The sequence below is a fragment of the Otolemur garnettii genome, unplaced genomic scaffold (assembly GCF_000181295.1).
Source record: "Otolemur garnettii isolate 467f Iridium unplaced genomic scaffold, OtoGar3 scaffold00007, whole genome shotgun sequence".
Classification (NCBI taxonomy): domain Eukaryota; kingdom Metazoa; phylum Chordata; class Mammalia; order Primates; family Galagidae; genus Otolemur; species Otolemur garnettii.
Window position 1 is genome coordinate 24,115,143 of NW_003852402.1, and position 14,057 is coordinate 24,129,199.

The 14,057-nt window shown below is 42.3% G+C and overlaps 1 protein-coding gene across 1 annotated transcript in view; it reads left to right on the forward strand.

Moving 5' to 3' along the window:
- Positions 1-4,724: 4,724 nt before the first annotated feature.
- CCDC38 (coiled-coil domain containing 38) overlaps positions 4,725-14,057 on the forward strand; it is a 62,763-nt gene continuing 53,430 nt past the window's right edge. Inside the window, exons 1-3 of the mRNA XM_023509433.1 lie at positions 4,725-4,764; positions 9,672-9,772; positions 12,172-12,334. Of these exons, the coding sequence (XP_023365201.1) occupies positions 4,725-4,764; positions 9,672-9,772; positions 12,172-12,334 (304 nt within the window). The remainder of the gene's footprint in view (positions 4,765-9,671; positions 9,773-12,171; positions 12,335-14,057) is intronic.

Genomic DNA, 14,057 nt, shown 5'->3' on the forward strand with positions numbered 1-14,057 from the left:
CCTGGCTTTCTGGTAAACAAAAAATAATTGCTGGTTCTGGTCTGTCCATGCCATCCAGGGGCACAGTTCACCAGCCCTTGCTCCTAGTATTTGTCCAAGGTGGGCGGGGAGGAGGTGGGGAAAAAATTCTGCAAGGCATTGGGTCTGAGAGAGCCTGTCTAAACTCCTCATATGCGTGGGGGAGATAAACATAGCTTTCTATCTTCTACTGAAATAATCTAGAAAACCATTTCCACTGGGTTGTAGAGAGGGTGGTTGTGAGTGAAAACTAAACTGCTTCCAATAATATCTGGTAGACAGTGTTATTGTTAACTTCGTTTAGGATTGATCTAGAACTAGGATTGGACCTTGTAAAAACCTGACTCTCCTTTCCCCACTTTCCTGGAGCTTAGAAGGTTAAAAATCTGAATGAAAGTGAGCCAGGTCCCCTAAATTGGCACTGATATTGCTGGGAGTTTCCTCTCAAAGGACCAGAACTCTCCCACTGGGGGTTTCTTAGGAAAGCTAGTTGTCGGTTACGTCCCCATTCTTCTTCTTTTCTTTTTTTGCAGTTTTTGGCCGGGGCTGGGTTTGAACCCATCACCCCTGGTATATGGGGCCAGTGCCCTACTCTTTTAGGCCACAGGCACCGCCCACATCCCCATTCTTCTCAAATGCTGTTGTTTATTCACAAGCCAGAGTCGACCAGAAAGAGAAAAGATCTGGACAGTCTCTACTCTGAAGAAAGCATAAGTGATCTCTTCTCTCTCCATCAGCCTACTGTAAACAGGCACCTCGCACACATCACATTTGAAATTTTCAGCAAGCCCATAAGGAAGGCATTATTGTCTGTGCTTGATAAAAGACTGTGGTGCACTAAGGTCAATTCTCCATATATAAAAGACAGTGCTATCAAGAGTCAGAGGCCACAGTCAAATCTTCCTGCCCCCCATAAGTCTTCACTTTGCAAAGGAGCAGTCCGAAATATCATCAGAAAAGACCTACTGGTCTTTTTTCACTCGTGAAAAGACCCAACTCAGTGGCCACATATGATTGTATAAATTTTGGAGGAACACAAGAATTAACTAAACCAACCAGTGTAGTGTTCACTTGGGAGAATAGTGCATTCTTCACTCGTGTCCCTTGGTGTATGCAATAGATACCTCAAATCTAACATGTTCCCAAGTGAGCCTGTGATCTTCGCAACCACCCCCACTACCTTCTCTGTCTCTGTTGACAGCACCTCCATCCTTACTTCTGTTCTTATACTCCACACCAAACCATAAACCAAGCCTGCAGGCTCTACTTTCAAAGCGTATCTAGAATCAGATCACCTCCATTACTATTCTAAGGGACCCCCCTTGTCTCCTGCCTCCTGGTGGCTGTAGCCTCCTAACAGGTGTGTCCCTTTGTGACCCTCATCCCTGTCTACAGCTCCTTCTCAGCTCAGCAGTCAGACTGATTCATTGATTGAGTCTCCAATTCCCTGAGTAAGTGACCTACAGAACCCTAGTAATCTTGAACTTGTTATTAAAATATCTCTCTGGCTCATCTATCACTCTCCCTGTTGTCCACTGTACTTTGTCCCGCTATTCCTCTCGCTGCTCCTTAAACACACCAGGCATCTTCTCCCACCTAGAATGCTCTTATCCAGATGCCTACACTCTGGCAGCACTTACTATCCCAAAGGCTGCATTTATTAACTTACCTGCTGATTCCATGAGGGATGCACTATTCACATTACCCTTTTGAAAAGTAGGGAAATTGTCTCGGCGCCTGTGGCTCAAGTGGCAAGGTGCCAGCCACATACACCTAAGGAGGCGGATTCTAATCCAGCCTGGACCTGCCAAACAACAATGATGGCGGCAACCAAAAAATAGCCAGGCGTTGTGGTGGGCGCCTGTAGTCCCAGCTACTTGGGAGGTTGAGGCAGGAAACTCCGTTGAGCCCAGGAGTTGGAGGTTGCTGTGAGCTGTGATGACATAGCACTCTACCCAGGGGGATAGCTTGAAGCTCTGTCTCAGAAAAAAAAAAGTAGGAAAACTGAAGCATGAAGGGTCCATGCTCTTAATCATTGAGTCAATGCCTCCTCTAAAGAGGATGGCTTTTACATCTCTGATATGTCTGAGCTCTTTGTATCTCTTGCCTGTCAGAAATGGGATTTGAACATGTATTGAAAGCTATGCATTTTCAGGCATTTGCTATGCAATCCAATTACATTTTCCCTTACTTTTGGCACAGAGCCTTTGATTAGCCATCCTGCTATTTTTATTTTGCACCACCAAGACATTCGTGGGCTTTGACTTTTTTTCTGGTTGGAAAGGGAACTTTATAATGTCTTCCTAAGAACAACTGGTCCTCTGGCTCTCCCTCTCCACCACTTTTCTAACCAATCCTTTATTCATTAATAGAGGGATTCATGCATATGGAAGTATAACAACTCCTAGAGAATGCTGATTGGGTTTACATGTTCTCTGAGTGAGGGAAGAGATGGAATTAGAGCAGACATCTGCCCTTAGCAGTTGGCTTAGAGGAACAGAAGTTCAGGTTTTTCTGTGCATGAAAAAGATGCCCACTGCAGAGAGACTTTTAGGGTGAAGAGACTAGGAGTTGGGAGGGGAGCAAATTTAGATAGATAAAAGGATTGAAGGAGGAAAGGTGTGACAAGGGTGGGGATGGGTACAAAGTGTAAAATTAAGAAAATCCTTGCATCCTTCTAATCCATATTCCAAATACGTATCAAACCAGAGATTGTCACCAGTTTTTCACTTCTCATTTGCCTGTAAGAATGAACCTAATGCCTATGAAAAAATTTTCAGCCATTTGAAAAGTATAATGTCAATAATATAGCTTTTTAGTTAACTTTTTCTCTTTTCTATACTTTAACATAATTTCTCCACTCTTTTTTGCTGGAATGAAAATTACATGCTAATTACTAAACATTAGCACGTACTAGCTCCCCCTTTCTGAGTTCACCTGTGAGCCAGGCCCTCCACTTGGTTAAATCCATTGCCTCATTGAATCTTCAAGAAAACCGTAAGAGGTGGAGCTACAAGTTGCCCACTTTAGGGAACAGGAACCCAAGGCTCAGAGATGCCAAGTAATTAAAATGTAGGCTCCACAAAGACAATGGTTTTTGTTCTTCTTTTTGTCTTTTTTGTTGTTGTTGTTGCCCTGTCTCCTCTACCTTGAACAGTGCCTGGCACATAGAACGGACTCATTAAACATTTTCTGAATGTTAAATGAACTTGCCCACACATCCGTAAATGACAAACGAAGATTCAAAATCAGGCATGTCCACTCTCCAAAGTTTGTGTTCTCAACAGCCTGCTGATGTGCTTCTCAGACATTTAGCTCCTACACGTGGCTCTTTGAGATTCGTGAGGTGTAAATTTAAATGGGCAGCCCCAAATAGGAGGTGTGGTCCCATTGTTGGTGTTGTGGGCACACTTTCATAGAGAATCTTGGGTATCCTTTAGGAATATATCTTTTTTGTTTTTCTCATTGGAACAGTTATACAAGCTTATTCAGTAATTTGAATGATACCAAAAAATATAAAAATCAGGACCAGGATTAAGGAGAGGCCTTGGCTTTAGCCACATCATCTAAAGGAGAGGCAAAAACTCACTTATCAAAATAAGCAATAGTCTAATTCACTTTTTTAAAGAACAAAAATTAACCTCCCAAATCCACAGTGAACAAAATATCAAAATTTTATTTATTTATTTATTTTTTTTTTGAGACAGAATCTCACTATGCAGCCCTCGGTATAGTGCTGTGGCATCACAGCTTACAGCAACCTCAAACTCTTGGGCTTAAGAGATTCTCTTGCCTCAGCCTCCCAAGTAGCTGGGATTACCGGTGCCTGCCACAACGCCTGGCTATTTTTTGTTATTGCAGTTATCACTGTTGTTTCAGCAGGCCCGGGCCAGGTTTGAACCTATCAGCCTCAGTGTATGTGGCTGGCACTGTGCTATGGGCACCAAGCCAATATCAAAATTTTAAACAAAAACAAGATCTATGTGCTGGGATACAGGTGAGACAAGGCTCTGAGTTTTAAGCTCATATAAGTACAGTCAGATGCTGACTGTATTTAAAATGTTCATATTTCCCTTATCATGGATTTTTTCTGCATTAGTTTGGATGTTTTAAAAATATTACATGAACATGTTATTTATCTAGATAACGTAGTATTTTCTTTTTCTTTTTGGCCATTCCTTAAATTTTGCAGCTAAGGTGAGTATCTTAATCACCTAACCCTAATCCCAAACCTGATAAAAACCAAAGGAGAGATTGTATCAGATTATCAGAGATAATCATTACTAATCTTTGGTGAACAGCTTTTCAAACACCTCTCAGATTCTTGGATACATTTTTTAGCCACAATATTTCTACTCTTATACTAATATAGTGAACAGAGGCAAATAGTGACGATAGCATCATTTTAAAGGGCGATTTGGCAATTCACTTTATGGGTATATGGATGTTATTTGGTCAAATCCGATTTATTAAATAACACTGAGCAGGTAGTATTGCATGTAATTTTTTGCTCCCTTGTCTGATCATTTTCTTGGGTTAAATTCCTAGAATTGGAATTGCTGGGTCAAAGAGTTTAGGTGTACGCTGCTCTTCAGAGCCATAAAGGCTATGGAAGTCATTGGCTGTGGAACTTAGGCCTTTTAGAAGATGTTTACAGAATTTTAAAAAATGTTTTTCTTTCTCTTTGGACAGGGCCAGGAGACAAAATGTCATCAAATTTACTCCCGGCAGCAGAGAATTCTGCAGGTAAAAAGAGATCCATCGTTAAGTTTTTGTTTGGTACCCAGTTCAGTGAGGCTCCGTAGCAAATTGGAAGAGTTAGACAAAGGGAGGGGGGCATGCTTAGCATAAGACGTAGAGAGTTTGTAAACTTTCTGTTTTACTTTTTACTTTAAGAAAAAAAAAATATCAAATCAGAGGATGCATTAAATGGCTATATTTTAGGCAGACTGCTACGCTCTCTCATGGCATGAATCAATTAACTCAATTATTAGTCCTAATAAAAGGACATGAATAACTAAACTTTATCAAACTCTCTTCTTTCCCTTACCGCCCTTTCTCCTTATCCTCTTGCTTATTTATTTATAAGTATACAAGGAATACGTTTCTTTTTTCACTTATCCATCTGGCAAAAATTTAAAAATTAGATGGTTACAGGTAGCCCACGCTCTATCAGGCACCCTCTTTGGAGAACAATTTGGCAGTATCTGTATTTAGAATGAAAAAGTCTGGCCACAAGTGGCAGGAAATATGAAACAGCTGTGACTTGAACATGATAAAAGTTTATTCTCTCTCAGGTAAACAGAAATGGGACACAACAGTTCCAGGCCCCCTATGGGGGGGGGTCACATCAGGGGCCCAGGCCCCTCCTAGCTTGTGGCTGGGCCAAGATGGCTGCTTCTGCACCAGTGATCACACCCACATTCCTTCCCGCAAAGAGGAGAAAAGGGGAGATGGGGAACATGCCTACAAGTGGCATTCGCTACTTCTGTTGACATCCCCTTAGCCAGAACTTAGTTCCTCTAAAGGAGGTTGAGAAATATAGTTTACCCTCTGTGTGCTCATGTGCCAAGTGTAAATTAAGGGCACTATTCCTATAGAAGAAGGAAGAATGGGGGGCTGCTAGTAGTCTCTACTCTACTTCTAAATATTTGTTTATGTATTTATTTATTTATTTAGAGTCTCATTTTGTCGCCCTCAGTAGAGTGCTGTGGCATCATAGCTCACAGCAACCTCAAACTCTTGGGCCCAAGTCATTCTCTTGTCTCAGCCTCCCAAGTAGCTGGGACTACAGGGACCCACCACACCACCTGGCTATTTCTTTTTTTAAGAGACAGGGTCTCACACTTACCCAGGCTGGTTTCCAACCTTGTGAGCTCAGGCAGTCCACCTGCCTCAGCCTCCCAGAGTGCTAGGATTACAGGCATGAGCCACTGTGCCCGGCCAACTTCTAAATGTTTAAAAAGCATTTCAAAAGAACCATATTGAAAATTCTACAAATATGTGTGTACAGGAATATTCGTTGCAGCATTATTTATATAATATTTGTTAACAGGATACTGGAGCAATCATAATGTCCCTTGGACATTATGGGTTGGTTATGTGAAGTATGATATCTTCAGGGGATGAGATACTAGGTAGCTTTTTTTAATGAAGTAAATACAGAAGGTGCCAAAAAACGTATACACATTTTAAGAAAGGAAAAATCCTGTATTAAAATTGTAACACTCTAGTTTGGCGCCCATAGCTCAGTGGTTAGGGCGCCAGCCACATACACCAAGGCAGGAGGGTTTGAACCCAGCCTAGGCCAGCTAAGCAACAATGACAACTGCAACAACAACAAAAAAAACAGTGGGGTATTGTGGCAGGCACCTGTAGTCACAACTACTTGGGAGTCTGAGGCAAGAGAATCTCTTAAGCCCAAGAGTTTGAGGTTGCTGTGAGCTGTGATGCTACAGCACTCTACTGAGGGTGACATAGTGAGACTCTGTCTCAAAAAAAAAATTGTAATACTCAAGTCATATTTAACTATTGCATTTACAAGAGGCACTCAAATGTGACTTTCATTCATCTTTTGTTACCAATATATACTGAGTATTACAACTTTTCTTAAAATGTGTATACCTCTTTTTTTGGGCCCTCTGTATATATGCTGATGTAACAATAATTTCCAGCTCCATTACTAACTGGCAAAAGAAGATACAGAATAGTGAAATAGTGTGTATAGGATGATTTTTCTTTTTTGAGACAGAGAATCACTGTGTTGCCCTCTGTAGAGTGCAGTGCTGTCACAGCTCACAGCAACCTCAAACTCTTGGGCTTAAGCAATTCTCTTGTCTCAGCCTCCCATGTAGCTGGGACTACAGGCACCCGCCACAATGCCCAGCTATTTTTGGTTGCAGTTGTTTAGCCGGCCTGGGCCAGGTTGGAACCCTCCAGCCTCAGTGTATGTGGCTGATACTTTACTCACTGAGCTACAGGTGCCAAGCCAGGAGGATATTTTTTAATTGAAGTATTTTAGGTGACTTTGCCAAGAATTGTGACAAGAGGGGAAGAAGGAGGGGGTGTGCTGGCACCATGTTAGGGTATATAGCACACCTCTTGCACCGCTTGGGGGCAGGACACAATTATAAGAGAGACTCTACCTACCAAACTCAAACATTGTAACCTATTCCTTTGTACCATCAAATTAACCTGAAACAATAATTTAAAAAATCAGACAGAAACATAGATGAAAGAATTTTATTTATTCTTTTATTTATTTTTTAAAATTTATAAATTTTAAAAGTTTATAAGGGCTAAGATTTTTCTCCAACATGTAACTAAAAAGTTAGCTTGCCACAATGTCATGGGTGTAGACAAGAGATACAAAACTCTTAGGTCAGAGACAAAAGACTTTGGTCACTCATAACACAGCAGGCAGCATGAGCTTTGACAATTTGGACCCAGTTCCCTAAGACCCATAGGTCCTCAGGTTTTGACAACCACTGCCACTTTCTCCACTGAAGCCCTGGGCAAACAGCCACATCTCAGGTACTTCTGTTCCACTAATTCTTTAAGCTCTCATCCACTAATTCTTCCCTCTGGCTGTACATCACAGCCACCTGGAGGGGCTCTCAAAATAATCCTACACTGGCCAGGCATGATAGCTCCCACCTGTAATCCTAGCACTTTGGGAAGCCAAGGTGGGAGGATCACTTGAAGTCAGGAGTTCAAGACCAGCCTGAGCAAGAATAAGACCTTGTCTCTAAAAAAAATAGAAAAACTAACCAGGTGTTGTGGCAGGAACCTGTCATCCCAGCTACTTGGGAGACTGAGGTAGGAGAATCACTCTAACTAGGAGTTTGAGGTTACAGAGAGCTATGATGATACCACTCCCTGGTTGACAGAGCAAGACCCCGTCTTCAAAAGAAGTGAAAAAAAATTTTCGGTACAGATGCTGGCTTGACCAGTTAAGTCTGAATCTTTGAGGATAGAGTCAGAGTGAGTCCAGTGATTGAGAGTCAGAACCACTGAGTTCCTTCATAGCCTTCTGCGTGCTGAGAGGGAGTAGAGTCTTTTCCTAAGGTAGAGATGAATGAGGGGTGTGGGTGGGGAACACGTCCTGTGGAACTATCTCCCTTTCTCTGGTTTAAGGTGTTAAGTCCCAGTTCCCAGAAGATTTCCATCCCCTTACCTCCTCACCACCCCCACCCTCAGCCTTAGAAAGCAAGAAATAGGCTCAGCACCCATAGCACAGTGGTTACAGTGCCAGCCACATACACCAAAGTGGTGGGTTCAAACCCAGCCTGGGCCAGCTAAACAACTGCAACAAAACAAACAGCCAGGCATTGTGGTGGGCTCCTGTAGTCCCAGCTACTTGGGAAGCTGAGGTGAGAGACTCACTTAAGCCCAAGAGTTTGAGGTTGCCGTGAGCTGTGACTCCATAGCACTCAACCAGGGGTGACATAGTGAGGCTCTGTCTCAAAAAAAAAAAGTCAGAAATAAAGAAAAAGAAAGACTTTTTGTCATTTCAAATTTTATGAATAAAAACAGAAACTACCCCCCCCCAAGAAAACCCAGAAAATCCATTCAGAAATTAAACTGACTTTTTCTTTCTCTCTTTCTTACTGGCCTGTCCTGTTTTTTTAATTCAGTGTACAAATCCATGACTTTTCGTGTATTCACAGATAACATGCAGCTGTCACTTTAGTCAAGTTTAGAACATTTGCAGCACCTCCAAAGGAAATCCTGCATCCTTTAGCCATCACCTGCAGGCCCCATCTCCCAGCCTTAAGCAACCACTTTCTGTCTCTGTGGATTTGCCAATTCAGGATATTTTATATAAATGAAAGTATAAATACGTCGGCCTCTGTCACTGTGTTCTCTCACTGAATACGTTTCCAGTGTTGATTGGTGCTGTGGCGGGTTTTATGCCTCATTCCTTTCTATGGCCAAATAATATTTCACCACGTGGATATTCTCCTTCTGTTTATCATTTATCAGTCGATGGATATTTGGGTTGTTTCTCTCTTTTGGCCATTATGAACCCTACTGCTCTAAACATGCATACACAGCTCTGGCGGTGAGTGCGGTTTCATTTCTCTTGGTGTATTCTGGCAGTAGAACTGCTAAATTACATAGCAAGTCTAGGTTCATCTTAGGAACCGCCAGACTTTACCAAAGTGACTGCACCATCTGCCTCGCCCCAGTGGGTTTGGGTCCAGTTTTTCCACTTCTTCTCCAGCACTTGTTATGATCTTTAACTTTCTTTTTAAATTCTCTCTGGTCTGGACTGAAGCTCTTCCTAAGGGTAGTGGCTGTGTCTGCTGCTGCTGAAATGGTGGCATGAGAAGGGGTAACGGAAGGTGGCATGTATAGTGATGGGTAGTAACAGCTTAATATCCCAAGCTGTGATCCTGCTATTCTGCCCAGGACCTCCTTATTTTATCAAATCATTCCCCATGGAGCACTAAGCACTGCACTCTGTGCCGTGGGGAATTGAGAAGCTGAGGCTCCTGCCCTGGAGATCTGGAGGTGAGGCTGTCTGCATCCTACCTTCTCAGAGACCTCTGTACCTCACTCACTCTACCCCAGCTGGCAAGAGTCTTACCATCCTGGTCAACAAAGGAGGGGTGTTGAAATTCATTCATTCTTTTTTTCTTTTTTAACAGATAAAGGAAATGATGACACAGTCAAAAAGGACAGGCCTTATAAAATCTTTTTCAAAGACCTCTTTCTTTTTAAAGAAAATGAAATGGCAGCCAAGTCAAGGGTAAGGTTTTATTAAAACCCCAATCCCAATGAATGCTACAGTCATATCCTCTTATCCATCGTTCTTACGGACTCTGCTGGTTAAGACCCGGGACTCAGCTACCAACACAGGCAGATGGGAAGTCAGCATCTGAGATAAACCTGAGCCACAGCCAGCACGTCCCGCAAAGACTGCCCCCTGGTGGAGGAAGACAAAGACGCCACTACGGTCCAGTGTGACAACTACAGTGTACTCTACTTCATTTGATTCTAACACCCACTTTTCCCACATTTTTACACTTCTGAAATTTTTATTTAGCTAAAATAGCTAGAATGTCATACATCAGTGACTGCGAAATACAGTCATAGAGGCGTGCAAAGGAGATATAGAGAAAGGAGTGCCTATCTTTGTTGGTGGGAAGAGGCTGGTGGTGGTGGTGGTAGTGCTGGTGTGTGTGTGTGTGTGTGTGTTATGATTTCACTAGCGTGCTCAGCGCCTGTAGTTTAGAGGGTAGGGCACCAGCCACATACATAGGAGCTGGCAGGTTTGAATTCAGCCCTGCCCTGCCAAACAATAAAAACAACTACAACAAAAAAATAGCGCAGTGTTGTAGTGGGTGCCTGTAGTCCCAGCTACTTGGGAGGCTGAGGCAAGAGAATAGCTTAACCGCAAGGATTGAGGTTGCTGTGAGCTGTGACACCACAGCACTCTACTGAGGGCAACATAGCGAGACTCTGTCTCAAAAAAGAAAAGAAAGAAAGAAAGAAAAAGAAAAAGATTTCACTATCAGCTGGGCACAGTGGCTCATGCCTATAATCCTAGCACTCTGGGAGGCTGAGGAGTTTGAGACCAGCCTGAGCAAGAGTGAAACCCTGTCTCTAAAAATCGCCAGGCCTTGTGGTGGGAGCCTGTAGTCCCAGCTACTTGCAAGGCTGAGGCAAGAGAATCATTTGAACCCAGGAGTTTGAAATTGCTGTGAGCTATGATGTCATAGCACTTTACCAAGGGTGACAATGTGAGACCCTGTTTGAAGAAAGAAAGAAAGGGAAGGGATAGGAGAAAGGAAGAGAGAAAGAGAGGAAGGAAAGGAAGGAAAGGAAAGAAATTGAAGAAATTTCACTGAGGAGATCATAGTGTTATACCCCAACTCCTTCTCGCTGGGGGCTTTCAACACTCCCCCTTTAAGACAGGAAGCTCAGCTGAAAGAGTTCAGTAATAACTGCAAAACTCCAGCTTCCCCTTGTAAGGACTCCCCTTACCAGATGTTGGCTCTTGTCAAATTCGGCTTGCATTAAGGAATCCCCCATCCCTACCAAAAGACCCTTATAAAAGGTTTCCACCCCCTGCTTCTAGGGGTCGGGAGACTTTCAGGTGTGGGTCAGCTCTCAGCTTGGCCGATCAATAAAGGACCCTCGTTTACCTTGGACCCAGTGTGCTGGCGTTTCTCTATTCCGCTCGCTTTGGGTATAACAGTGGGAGCTGAGTCTTCATGAGTAACTTCATGAGTAACTCAGAATGTGTCGAGCCCATAGAGGTAAGACGATGCAGACGTGTGTGTGTGTGTGTGTGTGTGTGTGTGTGTGTAAAAGTAGGGGCGGGGTTAGAATTGTTGTCCATGAAGCGAGATCAGAGATGAAGCTGGCTTTCCCACTGCGACTTACACTTACATTTTACTACTTGTGTGGTCATTCCTTACACAGTCTGGTTCACTGACTTTCTTTCCTCCCAGAGGAAAAAGTTGATTACAGAGTTTCTTTGCCCAAATTAGAACAAGGAAACTATCTAGAAATACTCAACAACTGATTTGTCTCTTGTTTTTCTTTTCTTTTTTTTTTTTTTTTTTGCATGTGTTGTAGAGTTTTGTTGAATTTACCCAACATTAAATTGAAAAAAAAATTAATGAGATTTAATTAATAAAATTTAAAAAAAATCTACTGGGGCAGTTCAGCTCCTTCCAACTTTTCAATTCTGCAGAATGAACTCTTGGAATTTTCAAAATTTGCCTGCATTTAGAGCAAGACAAAACTGGAAATAAAGACAGCTGGACATTTTCCAGTCCCATATTTGTGGGTTTTATTTTATTTTATTTTATTTATTGTAGTTTTTGGCCAAGGCTGGGTTTGAACCCACCACCTCTGGTATATGGGGCCGGCGCTCTCCTTTGAGCCACAGGTGCTGCCCTCCAATCTCATCTTTATAACGTATATGTATCATGAAGATTCAATGTTATATATATTTTTGTTCAGCTCCACGTAGGAAGGAAATAAAACCACACATTCCTTCAAAAATAAGAACTCGAGCTTGCTTCTTGAATATTAATATCATTTGCTGCAAATGATATTTTTATGTATGATCACTAATTTTAAAATAATATTACTTTGGAATATAAAAAATTCTTATCCACTTTTCTACCTGGGCAGGAAAAAGCTAAGAACCGTACCATGAAAATCCACCAGAAGTCGACTTTTTCATCCCGAATGAAGAGTCGTTCACACCTGAGCCAAATAACTTACCACTCTGAAACAAGCGGCTCGTTTGAAAAATATGGACTAGATCCCAGTCTCGTTCTCAGATTAACAGAAGGTAAGTCCATTTAAGAACATTGTTTTGAATATTTCTTAGTGGTGTTGTTGCAGTTTTTTTTGTTTGTTTTTTGGCTGGGGCTGGGTTTGAATCTGTCACCTCTGGTATATGGGGCTGACGCCCTACTCCTTGAGCCACAGGCACTGCCCTTGAATATTTATTATTGATGTCAGGTTTGGGGCTTCATAGGGGAGAAAACCAAAAAGTAGGTTGCCTTATAGTGGTAGGGGGAGCTCTTTGTCAGTGGAGGTTGAGAAGGGGGAGAAAATGTATTTTACATAAGAAACATACTTTTCCAAGATGACTGTTAACTCATTTTCATGGCTTTTAGGAAGAAAGTTACTGCCAGGAAGTCCCCGGGTTATGGACCCGATAGGTTCTGCAGTGTTGTTGTTAAGTTGAATTTGTATGTAAGTTGGAACAGGTACATTTATTACCTGTAATAGCCTCCATTCATAAGTGCTCGTGGTACATTAGTCGGATGTTCGTGTCTTAGGGACTCCCATAAAGTTGGCAAAGGTGGATGAGATGTGAAGGTAATGGCTCTGGCTGTTCTGACTCAGTTCTAGAGGTGGAACGGTAGAAACTTTAGTCTAAAGATGGAGAAGCCTTGGCTGTCCAAGCCACGGAACTCATCTGTCTCGAATCAAGACACTAATAGAATTAAATAAGCTGGCCCTGTTGCAAAGACATAACCTGATTTTAATGACCTTTGGCGGCAACATGTTGATAATTATTGCTCTATGAAAGAGGGTAGTCCAGTCATCAAAAATGTCATGAATGTTTCCTGCTTATCAAATCAAGGAGCGCCTATAAATGAGACAGAAAATAGTTGGCGGGCCCCGTGGCTCATACCTGTAATCCTAGCATTCTGGGAGACGGAGGCGAGTGGATTGCTTGAGCTCAGGAGTTTGAGACCAGCGTGAACAAGCGTGAGACCCCTCTCAGTACTAAAAGCAGAAAAACTAGTGGGACATTGTGGCAGGGTAGCTGGGCATTAGTCTCAACTACTTGGGAGGTTGAGGCAAGAGAATCGCTTGGGCCCAGGAATTTGAAGCTACTGTGAGCTATGAAGCCACAGCACTCTACCCACAGTGACCAAGTGAGACTCTCTCTCTCAAAAAAAAAAAAATGGGGGGAACCCTTTATAATGAGTCTAATTAGTGTCAAAGAATAAAATTCCACCAATCCAGCCTGGCAGTACCATGTTAAAATAGCCTGAAATGGTGAACATGGCTCTAATATTTAGTAAGATGACAACACAGGAGTTTGGGGGTTTTTTTTGTTTGTTTGGTTTTTTTTTTTTTTTTACAGTTTTTGGCCAGGGCTGAGTTTGAACCCACCACCTCCGGCATATGGGGCCAGTGCCCTAACTCTTTTGAGCCACAGGCACTGCCCAGCACAGAAGTTTTTATTATTTTTTTTAACATTGAAGTTTATTTTCAATTCAGCCAACCCAGCTGGAGTGATCACATAAAAGCCACAGTTAGCATTTTCATTCTTCTTTTCTATAAAAAAAAGTTTGGGTAAGTTGAACCTGAATCTAATAAAATAAATATGAGGGATTGAGGACCCTGTTAAATGACACCTCCAGGATGCAATATGCCAGACCCCTTATATGGAAAATTCAAGTAACCAAAGATAAAGATGGCCACTTTATATTTGTTAAGGGCAATACTCAGTATGATGAGATCTCAATTATCAATATCTATGCACCCAACCA